At 40.9% G+C, this 15011-nt stretch overlaps 1 protein-coding gene across 1 annotated transcript in view; it reads left to right on the plus strand.

Moving 5' to 3' along the window:
- LOC121889090 (ADAMTS-like protein 1) overlaps positions 1–5022 on the plus strand; it is an 87201-nt gene extending 82179 nt beyond the window's left edge. Inside the window, exons 10-15 of the mRNA XM_042400774.1 lie at positions 2684–2795; positions 2880–3018; positions 3257–3307; positions 3418–3622; positions 4689–4836; positions 4934–5022. Coding sequence (XP_042256708.1) covers positions 2684–2795; positions 2880–3018; positions 3257–3307; positions 3418–3622; positions 4689–4836; positions 4934–5022 — 744 coding nt within the window. The remainder of the gene's footprint in view (positions 1–2683; positions 2796–2879; positions 3019–3256; positions 3308–3417; positions 3623–4688; positions 4837–4933) is intronic.
- Positions 5023–15011: the final 9989 nt, after the last annotated feature.

Below are 15011 nucleotides of genomic sequence, written 5' to 3' on the forward strand. Positions count from 1 at the left end.
TCACTGTAGCCACTTATTTAATTTTCTCATCAAATAGTTAAACCCAAAAGCCTTCTGGGATCATTAAAAAAGGACCAAACAAGTAAAGCTTTTCTGACCCAAACAGCTTCACTTTACCTAATAAATGACATCACTGCATTTTGGTTGCATTTTCCGCAGTTAAACTCAAAACTGTAATGTTAGCAATACAAAGCTATGAAAATAGTGTACCCCCGCCAAACTGGCCTAAGATAAGATTCTCATTTCCATGAACTGCGTGTGAACTCCTCGTGTCATGGAGAGTTCAAAGCAGATTTGATTTTGTATGTTTAGATATTGGAGAAGTGTGAGCCACTTAAATATGAAATACAAACAGTTTTTGTTTCACTTGCTCTCTTGGAAGGGGCAACATGTTTTGGAGGCAGTGTGTCATGCAATGATAACAATAGCTTGTAACTTCTAAACTAGTGGTTGGTTTTGGCTTAATGATGCCAAGATATTTCATGGCTTCAGCTGCCACGCTCTGTATAGCTCCACGGTGTAAATGCCCCTTGACGAAACCTGTATTGGATGCATGGTGGACTTTGTAAAGTCAAGGCCTCAAGAATTGTAAAACATACAATCATCAAATATCAAATGTTTACTTTCCAGTGCCATGACACAATGGCTACAACATCTTTCTCTGATTCCTTACACACACACACACATTCTCAGGCTAGGGCCAGTGAGTGGACATTAAAAATTATACAGGTCATGGACTGGGAAATGCCAGTGAAAACTTCCCCCCTCATAAACACAAGTCAGGATCGTACAATAAATAGGAATTCAGGAGACAGAAATCTGAGAAGCTATAAATGCATAATTTTCTAATCTGTTACGAGGCAGACAGCCAATTCCTATCGCAGTGCTGGAAAAGTTTGGACAAATGGAAAATGATATTAAAAAAGTTGCCAGACAGTCTTTCCACTGTAAACACATGAATGTGAATGAGTGGCAGCGGAGTCTTTGGGCATTTCTTCAATATGGTTGAGACGCAAGGTTAGAAGAAAAAAATGTTTGCTGAAATGTTTATGACACATTACAAAATATGTTCTACAAATGCTCTTACAAAATGCACACACATGTACACGCGACACGTTTAACACGTCTTCTTTATTTTACTATAAACAAGTAAAGCACTTTTCCTGCTAGCAGCTGTGCTCAACCCCTGAATGAACAATTGCCATTTCAGGTTACTCAGGGTCAAATTCCTCCACTGTCTGTGTTTTCTCATCAATGTTTCAGCTGACTTCCTCTTTGTCTGTCCAAATAAACACGCAAAACTGTTAAATGACAAATTTACAATGTTCCTCTGGGCTCTTCCTTATATGAAAAAAGCAAACAAACAAATAATGAGGATCTCAAAATAGATTGCAATGTAATTTGCTGGCACTATCATTGAACAAAGCTGCTATAACTCCATCTGCATTAGCCTTGTTCCTCCATTCTTACTGAACCGTGAAAACAGTGCCCACGCATTGATCATGTAACAACCAGTGCCGGTTGTTTGTTAGCCAAAAGGGAAGAGAGAAGAGTAGATTTAACCCTTTTTTAAATTGTTTTGGCGTTTCCAACTAAATGCTTCAATTGCAATTTTTTTCAACAATCTGAAAGCACAAACTTAAAAAATAATTTTGACATCTAAATGGCATTTTGCAGTTTATATATCTGTATTAATTTGGACATGGTCTTGATTGTAGCCCAATAACTTTAGCTCTGGTCATTATTCCATTTTCTCCACCCTTTGATATTAGCAATACATGACCAACACCCAGTCTACTCTATATGGGCAGTGTCTCTCATGGGGTTATGCTTGAAAAGAAGTAATTTAATATCTACACTGGGAGGAGTGATGATGGTTTGCTGATCCAGAGTGCAAAACCAAAGCAAATAGTTTTGTAAATCATGAATACTTGAGGTAAATACTGCAGACAAGGTCAGCTTTCTTACCATGACTGGGCTGTGTCTGACCACTAATCTTTGTGGATGAAATAAGGACAGTGCCATTGAATTATTAGGGAATGTTTGAATCTCCAAATTGGCAATTTTATTGGCATAAATTGGCTAGCTGTCAATAATTTTTGAGGAAACAGAAAACAATTTCTTTGTCTTGTTTCTTAAATTGAAGTCTTAGCTGCATTGGACACTAGGGGGCAGAAAAACATTTAGCGTCTAACAAGCTTAGCTGTGGTTTAGAACGGGTTCAGGTTTAAAATGCAGCTGTGTGCCGAGTTGAACTTTCTTGCTTTGTCAAAAACAAGCACAGGTTCAGCTGAGGTGCAGCTCAAATGCTGCACCTCAGCTGAAGCAATGAAATTTAAGAGACTTCTTGATTTTGTTCCAGGCAACACAGGTTTACACCCACCCTAAAGTCCTGTTAGGTTTTTATGGCTAATATTAGCAAAGAATGGTCCATTTACTCACCCAGTAGAAAGATGTAATGACACAGGATCCTATTAGAGTTCCTCTCACCTCACACTCATGTACTTTGGCCATAAGTGATCGGTGGTTACAGACAGTGAGCTGAAAGCATTGTGTTTGCATTCATTCATCCTTTAGGCTTATTATAACCATATGGAAGACTGGTTATAGTGTTACTTTTCCAAATAAATACAAAATAGCTGAAAATAATTTGATGGTCACACCCTGAATACTGCTTCTGTAGGTGCAGTTTGCCAGTGGAGTGGACAGTGTGGTCCAGTACATCTACTACCAGCCCATCATCCACCGCTGGAGAGAGACCGACTTTTTCCCTTGCTCTGTCACATGTGGTGGAGGTAAATATGTCTTAATTTACAATTTTACCCTTGTCCCCATGTCATTTCTTTTGGGATATCTGTTTGACATGTCTTTGTCTGCAGGTTACCAGCTAACATCAGCAGAGTGCTTTGACCTACGAAGTGGCCGGGTGGTTGTGGACCAGTACTGCCATTATTACCCAGAAAACATCAAACCTAAACCTAAACTCCAGGAGTGCAACATGGAGCCCTGCCTGGCCAGGTTAGAAAGCAGACTTCTGGTGGGATTAAAATGGGATGAAGACTTAATTTTAGCAATAATCATTACAAGTTAAACAGAATAAGCGAGGATAACTGGATGAGGATAATAAGGATTTCTACTGCTAACTTGTTGTTTTGTCCCTAGAGACAGAATAATTTCACTGCAGATGCTAATGATCTGTCAGCAGCTCTTTGCATAATCGAAAATCTTAATTTCCTTCAATGATTCTGCCTTTTAGTGATGGCTACAAGCAAATTATGCCCTATGACCTCTACCACCCTCTGCCACGGTATGTCCTCACAACTTCTGCGAGATGAAATATTGACAAAAAGCAAATTCTGACAGTTATCAACCTGCATACATCACTTAGTCATGTATTTTTGGCTTTTATATTGTCAGATGGGAGAGCAGTCCCTGGACGGCCTGCTCCACCTCCTGCGGTGGGGGAATCCAGAGTCGCTCAGTATCCTGTGTGGAGGAAGACATGCAGGGAACCATCACCCCTACTGAGGAGTGGAAGTGTCTCTACTCCCCTAAGACAGCTATCCTGCAGCCCTGCAACACCTTTGACTGCCCCACCTGGCTGGCACAGGAGTGGTCACCTGTAGGTGTCCTTCATTATTCTGCTTTTGAACATTTTAATATTTTTTTTATCTGTTTCTGTAGTGCAAAAAGACAATATAAAGACACACTGAACTGTAATTGCTAAACCTATTCTCTTGTCATGTTCTGTAAAGCATCAAAAATTTAGAAACATAGAGAAAGTTCAGCTAAAATGCCTAGTAACCAAATATAAATAGATGTTTCTTTGTATTCTGTAACTGTAACCACCTTGGAAGTCAAATATTAACAAACGGCTCATTTGTCTTTATAGTCTGTGAATCGCCACAGTGGGTCTTAATTAATCTGTGGAGTTGGACGAAATTAAAAAACATGATTAATCCTCTCAGGGTGAAACAAAAATATACTCACAGTCTGACCTGTGATTCTGTCATCTCTTCAGACATCAAGCTGCGTTTCCAACATGACAGGAACGCTTGCAACTGCTTCAGTTAAAACACAACCTTCTTATGTGATTAAGAGTGGCTGTGTGTCCTTCACCACCCACACCCTTGAACACACCATTCAAAACATACAAAGCTTTAATTAAAACCCCAAAATCAACAGCACATATGGAGTGCTTTAACTCTGTGGCATATACATCCAGGCTATTAGGATGGTGCATCTGAATCAATCTAACCCTCCTAGTTTGCTTACTTATTTGGCAGAGTTGCCATCACATTAATCAGTCATAAACGTCCCACACAACTTTCTCAGGGGGATTTTTCAACCTCACCAGCCATGCAAGCACATGCAGAGGCCCAGAGAGCCAGATTTGTGGCCTCCTAAAAACCTGGGATGCTGTTTACCTAGCACATTCTTCCTTGTGAACTTGCCTATAAATGCTTGTTTTGGCAGGGGATACACAAAGTTCACCCTTGAGCCGAGAGCTGCAGGGATTTTGGAAGCTCTATTTCTTTACTTCCCTTGAGTCAAAGGCTAAAACTTTCTGTCAAACACAAGCAAAGGGATGTGATCATGAAAAAAGGGCTCATCAGGTTACACCACATTATCTGTGCATAAAAACAATCAATCAATCAGTAACAAATTGACTTTCTTGTCACAACCAGTGCACAGTGACCTGTGGTCAGGGTCTGCGCTACAGAGTGGTGTTATGCATCGATCATAGGGGACTCCATGCTGGAGGTTGCAACCCCACCACCAAACCCCACATCAAGGAGGAGTGCCTGGTGACTGTGCCCTGCTACAAGTCCATAGGTGGGTTAATTGATTTATCAGGATTTAATCACCAAAATTGTACTCAGTTCTTAAATAAAACAGTATTTTTCTCTCTCTCCTGTGTCATTTGCTTCAGATACGTTACCCGTAGAGGCGAAACCTCTGTGGCATAAGCAGGCCATAGAGCTGGAAGAGGAAATCATTGTGACTGAGGAGCCAACGTGAGTACTAAACACGTACAATCAGGCTTGAATGCATGTGCACAAAAATATTTTGGTTGCTTCCTACTATTGAAAGCTAAAAAGAAGGAACTGCAACTCAAGCTTCAATTACTTCATTCGACTATTCAGCTGTATTCCCACACTGCACTTTAATCATATACTTAAAGCCTTTAAGCCAAAAACATTTTGGCATACAGACTTTCTACAAATCTCTGCAGTTTTTCTGAATCCTGATGCAGTCGTCACCGAGATCACATAGCCTTTTTGGAACTGAAATTTATGGTGAGAGGTGAATGTTCTGTTGAAACCATCACAGGTGTTGGGTCTTTACAGTAAATTAGTTGGGAAGGTGCAACTGCTAAAGATATAAAAGGCTCTCAGGGTTCACAACCCGGAAAAAAGAAGGGGAAATTTACAGCAATCAGTTTACTTGGAGGTGAAATTCAAGTAGACAGGGCCAGGTGCTGCCATAGAATCTCCACAGTATCGTGGCTGTGTTCATGTCAGTGGCTATTTTCATCAACTCATAGTCAAAATGTGCACCTGTAGCCCACATCTTTTTCTGACACTTGTCAAAATACAGTATGCACTACTTTGAGTGCATGTCTCTTAATGCCAAACATTTGTCAGATGTGGTGACAGAACCGTTTTGTCAAGTACACAAATAAAGAAGAATTTCTGCCTGCGTCATATGCATTGTTCACCCCAGCTGAATATAGATGTTTGATGTTGTTTTGCTTCAGTGAACGTATACATTGTCAAGTCTAAGCAATGAATATGGAGGTTATTTAAGGTAAAAGGGGAAGCAGAAGGTGAAAGAGAAAACATATTTTTGGAAACCATCGGACTGTTCAGTCACTGGCTACCAGCATTACCTCAGCAAGCCTGCAGATGTTCCAGATGTTCTTGTCCCACATATCAATTGACTAATAAAGGCTGTCCTCTGAAGATGGACAATGTTTGGACTCTGCCCAGTGTCTTGCATGACTTGTATTAGCGACCATGTTAGCCAGTTCAAAACATCTGTTACTTTGACTTATCTTTGGAGGAAAAGAGGGGGAGAGAAAGGCAGAGAAATGCCAAAACATATGATTATGCTCTATTGCAAAAAAAGCATGTCTTTCCTCCAAAAGCACATAAATATCTGTGTATAATATACCTTCATTCACAAGCCAACAACAATATCTGCCTACCATATGGGGCCAGGTTACGGATGTGAGAGGATGGAGAAGGAAATTCTTGTGTTAGACTTACTGCACCTCCATTGCCAGGCCTTATGCTTGCCCCAAACCACCGCTGTGCAACTGCCTGAAAAATTAAACCCATATATGTTCCACAACTTGGCCAAAAGTGTTTTTTTCACCTTACCACCACCATGACTAAATAAAACATTTCCACTGATGGAAATTTAATTGATATGATTAAGAAGGGGCTTTGGCGGATATTACAAAAATGTGTTGTTTCCGTGCATGAATGAAATCAAGGTTGTTTTTGAACTGACAGATGTACTTAAACTATGCATGAAGATAAACATTTCTGTGGGTTTGCTTGTTGACTTTGTTGTTCTTGTTCCAAGGTCTAACTGTCGGTGATTCATTTGTTTGTCCTAAACACAGTGAGTCCTTGAGCACTCTTTAAGAGCCAACTTTGCTGTAATTATGAGCTCTTTATTGAGGCATGTTATAAAACACCGGGGTGCTTTTGTGTTGTGGTCAGACAGCTCAGGCAGACAGCTGCACTTTGGTGCAGACTGTTAAGTCAGAATCTACCTTTGTGATATACATGTAGACTAAAGACATGCTTTAGGAAACTCAAAATACTTAATTGCAGTTATAAAGTGAGCTACAAATACAAGTTATATAATCTAGTAGGATTTTTTTTCATAGTCACTGATTTAAGTGGTTCACTTATTTTCTAAGCTAAGCAACAGCATCACCGAAATCCACATCAACACATTAATCAGTAAGCGATTGTATTATCATTCATTTATCCAGGATTACTGCTTCTAACTGCCTTCAAGTCTGTTCAGAAATAAGTTCAGTTCAGTGCTGGTTTGAAATATTTTGAGTAACACAAAACTTGACCTATACAACCACTGTTTATAAGGATAAAAGATAGGTTAACCTTTTTTTCAAGTCTACAGTATCTTAAAATAATACTTACATGCAATTATGTTCATTGAAATAAGTTTTGGGTTTTAAAGAATATCAGGCCAAATAAACTGTGGTGAGCACAACCCTAACAGGCCGGCTGCTGAATGTTCTAAACATTGGCGGTGCCATCCAACACCTTTGTATTCGTGATCAGGTGCATAACTGGTGTAATGAGAACAGTGATATAAAGATCATAAAATATCAATTCTTGCTCAAAGGAAAAAGTAAAAGGGTCTGATGAAATGTCTTAAACCCTTTCACCCATGTTGAAATTCACATTGTGTATTCAATGGGCTTATTTTCAGAAAAAAATGGGGGTGGTTATATAAAGATAAAAAATGTAGGTATCAGGTGCACAGTGTGGTATGAATGCTGTTTTTTTTTCTTTTTAATTCCATATTTCAGTGTGAAAATTCCAAGAAGAGTTAATGAACACAAGAGACAACATCAAACTGTTTCTCAATCACCAGATCTAAACATCATTGAATCATTATGGAAAGGCTGGAAAACACATCATGAAGTAGATTTCCCCTCTGTGATCCTTCAGAGAACTAAGGTTTTACTTTTAGCCAACAGTTTTTATGTGCATTCCTCACAAAGTTAGATTCACAATGATTGAGGGCATCAATTAAATCCGAAGATCAAGTGAAGTTCAATCATCATTCTGTCTCGTGCTTTCCAGTTTTAGTATTTCATTTACACTTTCCCTAAAGCTATTAAAAGGGTGGCAGCCCTGTCTTTGGAGCCAAACTCTCACCCAACCTTGACAGGCCTTCAGGCATTCATGAACACCAATGATCTTCAAGTATTTCCTCCTCTGATCCATTCTTTAAGATGAGGAAGGATGCGCATGAAAGCAGTTTATCCAAGAATGGCTGATCCTAATGCTTCACAGCTGTTCAATTAACCACAGCAGGACTGGATTTCACAAAAACTTAGTGAGTTTATGAACTTAGCGGTAATGACTAAAATCTGTATAAGACAGGGAAATGCTAAAAACCTGTGACTTGCTATCAAACCACTTTCCAGTCAGCACTGCCGGTTTGGAGACAGTCCTTATCAAACCATGGTGTCACTACATTTCCAAGCCTGTTTGCATAGGCACTGTATGTGAAGTACAGAATACTGTTTTTATTCCAATATCTGTGATTAATCAAGTTATCAAACATCCTGTCTATCATCTCCAGCTTCATCCCTGGTCGCTGGCAGCCCTGCAGTAGGACATGCGGTGCTGGGACCCAGCACCGGACCGTCAAATGCCAGGTGTTGCTGTCCTTCTCTCAAACTGTGGCTGACCTGCCTGATGATGAGTGCGAGGGGGTCAAACCTGCTGCAAGCCAGCCCTGCTACCGTACTCCCTGCTCTGAAGTGTCTGGCCAAAGAGGAGAAGGCGAAGAGGAGGAGGAGGAGGAGGGCAAGGAACCCCAAAAAGAGGAACTGCATGACTGGGAGTACGAGGGGTTTACGGAGTGCTCCGAGAGTTGTGGGGGAGGTATGGATCATTATTGACCTCAGTAAAATGAGGCAGTAAAAAATAGAACTAGAAAGAACAGAAATGGGAAGTTGAAAAGTTAACTAGACTCGGAGTCTGCGGCCATCCAAGCAGCTCTTTGATGCTGTAGTTCTGCACAGGGGCAATGTTTTAAGATAAGTTCTAACATCAGTTTGTTAGCTGAGCTTGTTAACATGCTAACATTTACTAATTAGCAATAAAAATGTACATCTTATGCTAATGGGAGTTTCATTAGTTTTGCAGATATTTGGTCATAAACCAAAATATAGGACAAATTAAAAATTTTACCTTAAAATGGCCCTAGATGAAAATTTAAGGGATCACTAAAGGTATTACAATTAATCCTGAGGGAGATGTGAATATCAAAACCAAATATAATGGCAGTTAAACCAATAGTTGGAAATATTTCACAAAAAAACAAAAATGTCTCATCTCTAGAGATATGCTGTGATCTTTACATTAAACCAACAGCAGAACCATTTTTATGGTATAAATACTACAAGAATATTTCTTATATTAAATGCACTGTAAATCCAGAAGGCAAACCTTACTTCATCCGTGTCGTAGTTGCAATATTAAAACAAATGTGAAAAGTCACAGCAGTAAGCAGTGACCTTATGTCAGTAGATGACTAAAGCCATGCCAGCACTGGCTTTGAAGTAGAAGTAAGTTATATGATATTAGATGATAATGGATGGAATACAAAGTTTAACCCTAAAGGTCATACGTCACCAACTCTCACAGCGGCAGTGAATGTTGCGCCAGACAGAGACAGCTTTCCTAAACATTCTGCCAACATGAGTTAAGACCCACTTTAATCTCCCCACCTCCTCATCTAAGCTTGTATGCCTGCGTTGTGTGTCTGTGTGTTAATGTCTGTACGAGTGTGCATGTTTAACTTAATTTCTGCACATGGGCGTAGGCTTTTGTCAGTGTCTGTATATATGTGTGTGTGAGTGTGTGTGTGTGTGTGTGTGCTCACCCAAACCCAACAAACTCCCATTCGGGGATGATTACAGACCAGTATCGGATGTCACATACACACCCTGAGGGCTGCGCTCCTGTGGACCATCACACCACTGTGGCGTTTGAAGTGCCTGCTTCACTGTTATTGTCCCCAACATTAGAAGCAGACTCAGAGATTTATGTTACGTTGCTTTTAACATGACCTGACATCACACCCTTAAAGTTTATCCACACTTCAGGCTAGAGCAGGCAGTTGTACTGTTTTGATGTCCATTGTGCCCCATTAGATACCGTGACTGCTTGCTTTCATTTAGGGGCCTAATATCTGGGTTGCTTCATTCATTGCGATGTCTGCTTGCAATATTCCATGCTCCATATGTATGTGAATAAGAGATAAGAGAAAAAAAACAGTATGTGTTTGCATTTTGTCATTCATTCTAAGAAGATAAGGGAAATGCAGAGACAGGACATGGAGCATGTGTCTATTAACATTTTAATAGTTCAAAACAAACTCCCTTATGACTGCTCGATACTGTGCAATCCCAGGTGTGCAGGAGGCTGTGGTGATCTGTCTGAACAAGCAGACCAGGGAGGCAGCAGACGAGGGTCTGTGTGTGAGCTCCCGTCGGCCCCCGCAACTTCTTCAGGACTGCAAAACTCAGCCCTGCCCACCCAGGTAAAACCCGCAAATCAAGCCTACATCATTATCATTTAGAAAGTGTTTAAAATGGTTTGAGCATGAACATTAAAAATGACTTGATTGATGGGTGCAGTAAAGAATGAGGAGGAAATGTGTTTTTGGAAACGGCTTTGGCTGCATTCAAGAAGAAAATATTAAGTAAAAACAGGACTCAAATCTGGCTGCGTTCTCTATTAGTTTGCCAAGACTGTAACCCAGCTAAATATGCAATATACAGAGCTGGGACATAGACGTACAATTTCCTAGAGCTCTGATGCATCTCTGGGCCTTAAACCCGCAACTACTTAACTTCCAGACTATCAGAAAACACACATCACACTTGTTGAGTAAATTAATATCTACTAATCAGTGTTTGTGTAAAAAAGAGATCCTTGTAATCCACTACATTAGCCCTCTCAACTTAAACCACTTGGGCCAATTAAATCATCATTTAGGCCACTTGGGTCCAAGTGATATTGAAGCAGAATGTCAGAGATGGATGGCTTCATCACTGAGAGCAGGAAATGAAGCCAGTGGGACAGCATGTGGAACCTGGTCAGAATCAGACACAATAGGGATCAGATGTCAGTGGTAGCTATACCTGCTAGGCTCACATGTGAAGTTGTCCTTGGAAGAACTTTTAAATGTTTTATGTTTCTTATTGGTTGTCTCAGTGCAGAAACGTAGGAGACCTACTGCTGCTGTAGATAGTGTTCCCTTTTGGTAAACTGCTGAAGCATAATGCTGAAAAGGCCATTGGTCATTAAAATCCCCTTGGGAGCACAAATGCAGTCTCAAAATGTACATTATGAAACATCTTGTGTGCAAAGTTGTCATTTGGCCTAAGATGACTTATGAAGAAACCACATTAAGTGTCTAAAATGGAAAAGGTTTGTCCTCTGGGAAGTATGATTGTGCTCAATAAATCTAAAGGTTTTGAAATTTCTTTCATGGATGGATGTTTTGGCCCAATGGCTGTGATAAAACAATGTCAGGAGTCACCAAAAACATTTCAATTTTACAAGACATAGTTTTCTATGTCTTGCGTAGAAAGTTGACACTTTGACCAGAGAGTGGCTCTAAAGTAAAGCTCATGGAGTGTTGAAAATGGAAAGAATTCATCCTCTGGGGTGCAGGAATGTGCTCAATAAATTTAATGGCGGTCTCCCATTTAGATTTCGGTATTTCTTGTATACAAGAGGAAAGATCAGGATTCATCTTCTTGGAACCATAACATTTCATGGAAATCTGGCCATGAGTTTTTAAGATACCCGGTCATGGATAACAGTGCTAGTCAAGGGGAAAGTTTGCCCTTTTGTGGAGCTAGACAAAAGGTCAAGGTTTCACGAAAATCATTGTGAATCCTATGGCGATCATGAATACCCATGCTATTTCAAGTTGACATGATTGAAATGCAACTATGATGCTATTATAATTAGGTTGCTGTCGCAGCATTTTGGTTTAAGAATAATTGCAGAAGAAGCCGATACTAGCCTACTAAAGTTTTCATCAAAGATTTTTTTGTTTATCCATCTATTATCCAATGGGCATCAGTTTGGAATACAGTGGATGAGCAATGTTGGAAATTAGAATATTAAAACGTGAAACTGTTTTGTTTCTTTTAACTCAGAACACATAATTTTTCAAATTAAATACCTGAATTGCTAAACAGATTAATGGCATGTTGTTTAATATAACTGAGCCGTGGCTAAACGGTGAGTGGATTTTGTGGTAGGCCACACGTTTCAAGTTAACACCATGCGCAGTGTCGGTGCTCCACCGCTCACACTCTTGCCAGAAAACCCAGAGGCTTGCAGCCTGGCCTTGCCTGTTTTTCCAGGCCTTGAGTCTTGTTTTCAGGCACAACAAACGCTGTATTGGACTTGTTTCCTTTGGCCCTACACTCCCTCCCAGAGGCCTCCTCACCCTCCCATATTAAGCTACACTCTTTGGATACTGTTCCCTATGAAGAGAAACAGCCATTGGATTAGGCTTTGAGTATAGTACCGTTGCAGAAACGAGCTTCATTCCCAATTCTCCTCAGTCCCTTGACCCTTGAGTAAATATGAATAGTTTTGAAATATCACCCAACTAAAAAGTAGATTGGCTGCCATCTTGGTCAAAGCCAAACCTTTTAGACGCCTTTAAAAGTACAGGGACTATTTTGACTCATGCCAGATCAGTTTCAAGATTGGAGTAAAAGTGTTAAAATAACTGATGCTGGATTGGTCACCCTGTATAAAATTGTGTTGGACAACAAAATGAATATTGGTCCATGTAAGTCATGCAAGTGAAAAAGTAATGCCAGAGGGATTTCTCAAATATCACTAAATTCAGTGGGAGATTTAATGTAACTTTGCCAGGTTCCGGCCCCATGAATCACTCTTTTCGTTTTCACTCATATTCATTTTCATGAATTTCTCTTTCATGAACTTACACATTCATAGAACTGCAAGAGTGTCCTCTCGTGGGATCAAGAAAAAACATTGAACACTGACTGAACTCCTCCTGACTGCACTTCTGTATAGATTGGATAACAGGCTGCATAGATATGTACACAAAGAATAAAGAATGGTTATTAATCAGTTATGATCAAGGTTAAGAGTTGAAGTATAAATGGTCCAGCATAAAAAACTTCATGCCCCTCTGTAATATTCAAATCCAACCAGCATGCGTCTGTAGATAAGAATAAATACAGGGGAAAATCAGCAAGCAAATCTTGTATTACTTATCTTCCCAGGCACTTAAAGAACATGTGATTTAATGAGCATATATTGATCATTTACCATGATATAATATACAAGTACATTGTATTTTACAGGTGGGAAACAGGGGAGTGGAGTTCATGCTCTGCTTCCTGCGGGGTTGGTCTGATGACCCGCACTGTGGCTTGCACTCACCGGCCCTCTCGGGACAGCAACCGGACTGAAGTTTTGAGAGATGAAGACTGTCAGATCCCCAAGCCTGGCCCTGTCCAAGCCTGCAACCGCTTTGATTGCCCTCCTATGTGGAACACACTTGACTGGGAACAGGTAAAAGGATGTTCACTTACATAAGTGCTTGATCCTGCAATTGGACTTGTGTGATCCCTCACTAAAAGGAAATGGCACCTCTGTATTTTTGTCGGTACAGTGCTCCCATAGCTGTGGTGGTGGAGTTCAAATAAGGCAGGTCTTGTGCAAACAGCGGTTGGCAGATGGCAGCATCCTGGAGCTGCCTGACACATTTTGCCCTTCCAAGATCCCTGCAAACCAGCAGCCCTGTGCCAAGCAGGAGTGCCCGCCTCAATGGGTCACAACTGACTGGTCCCAGGTGGGCTTTTTCTCTACCTACAGTAGTTCACATTCAATCATAAAATGTAAAACTTTTTCTTCTGAGTCTGCTCATTTACATATCATGCAATGTAATTTCTTTGATTAGTGTTCAGTGACCTGTGGAAATGGTGTACAGAGACAACAGGCAGTCTGCAGGAAACTAGGGGAAGATGGGCAACATAGGACCGTAGACCCTGAGAACTGTATCTTTATGGCCCGGCCCACCAGCACCCGGCCATGCTCCCTCAGGCTCTGTGAGAGTAAGAGACCCTTTGTTTGGCTTTATTTTGTTCATTTGCATTGCTAAGAGACAGTGACAGAAACAGTTCATACTAAGCAGGATTACATAGCTAAGGTGTGTCAATAAAAAATGGCATGAAAATTACAGATCTTATTTTTCTGACCCTCAACAGCATGTTTATGAGATAGTGCAGACAATAATCAAGCTATTTATCTGTCCTGTTAATTTTATCACAGACTCAATCAAGCCTGATCCCACCATACTGGCCCAGAGGAAGGTTTATATTCAGTGGAGGAAGGGTAAAAAGATACAGTTGGTTGTGGGGGGCTATGCCTACCTGCTCCCCTGGACGACTGTGGTTCTTCGCTGCCCAACCCGCCACTTCCGTAAGGGCCACGTCCGATGGTTGAAGGAGGGGAAGCCCCTGGTCAGTCTCCCACACCTATCTACAACATCAGTAGGATATGTGAAGATTCAGCAGGTCCGTGCATCTGATGCTGGGATATACACATGCATGGCAGGCCAGGCACAGGAACATTTTGTCCTACAGATCATTGGCAGTAAGCAGAAGCTGCATGTGCCAGAGATAGCAGAGTCATGGTTACTCACAGGTGGACAACAGAAGATTAGTCAGCCAGATGTGGCCTCAACGGGAGAAAGATTTCAGGAGCTACCCATCTCCGCCAACCAATATGACAACATAGTTGAGCGTTTGCTTGAACTCAAAGGCTCTGTCCAAGAAGATGTTGTTGATAAGCCACATTCCAGTGAAAAGAACAAGTCGACCCAAGAAGATGAGAGAACAAGCTCAGAGCTTCCCATCCCAGTTGTCCTCATTGCTGATACCCACAGGCTAGATGAGATCATGCACAATCTCTCTGAAGGCCTCGGAGGACCACGAGGGGAGCAACTCATCACTCAGTTGCTCAGTGAGCTCACTATGACACAAGACGAAACCAATGAGTCTACTCTTCACCCTCCGGAAAGTGCGGAATCCTCCACACAAGGGCCCCTTCTTTATAAACCCAACATCAAAGCTCACACAACCAGGCCAAGAAGCCCGGTGATAATCCAACGGCCCAGGAAGGTTGGAGTGGTGCCGTCATCTGAAATTATAGTTCATGTGG

Source organism: Thunnus maccoyii, chromosome 22 (assembly GCF_910596095.1).
Source record: "Thunnus maccoyii chromosome 22, fThuMac1.1, whole genome shotgun sequence".
Classification (NCBI taxonomy): Eukaryota; Metazoa; Chordata; class Actinopteri; order Scombriformes; family Scombridae; genus Thunnus; species Thunnus maccoyii.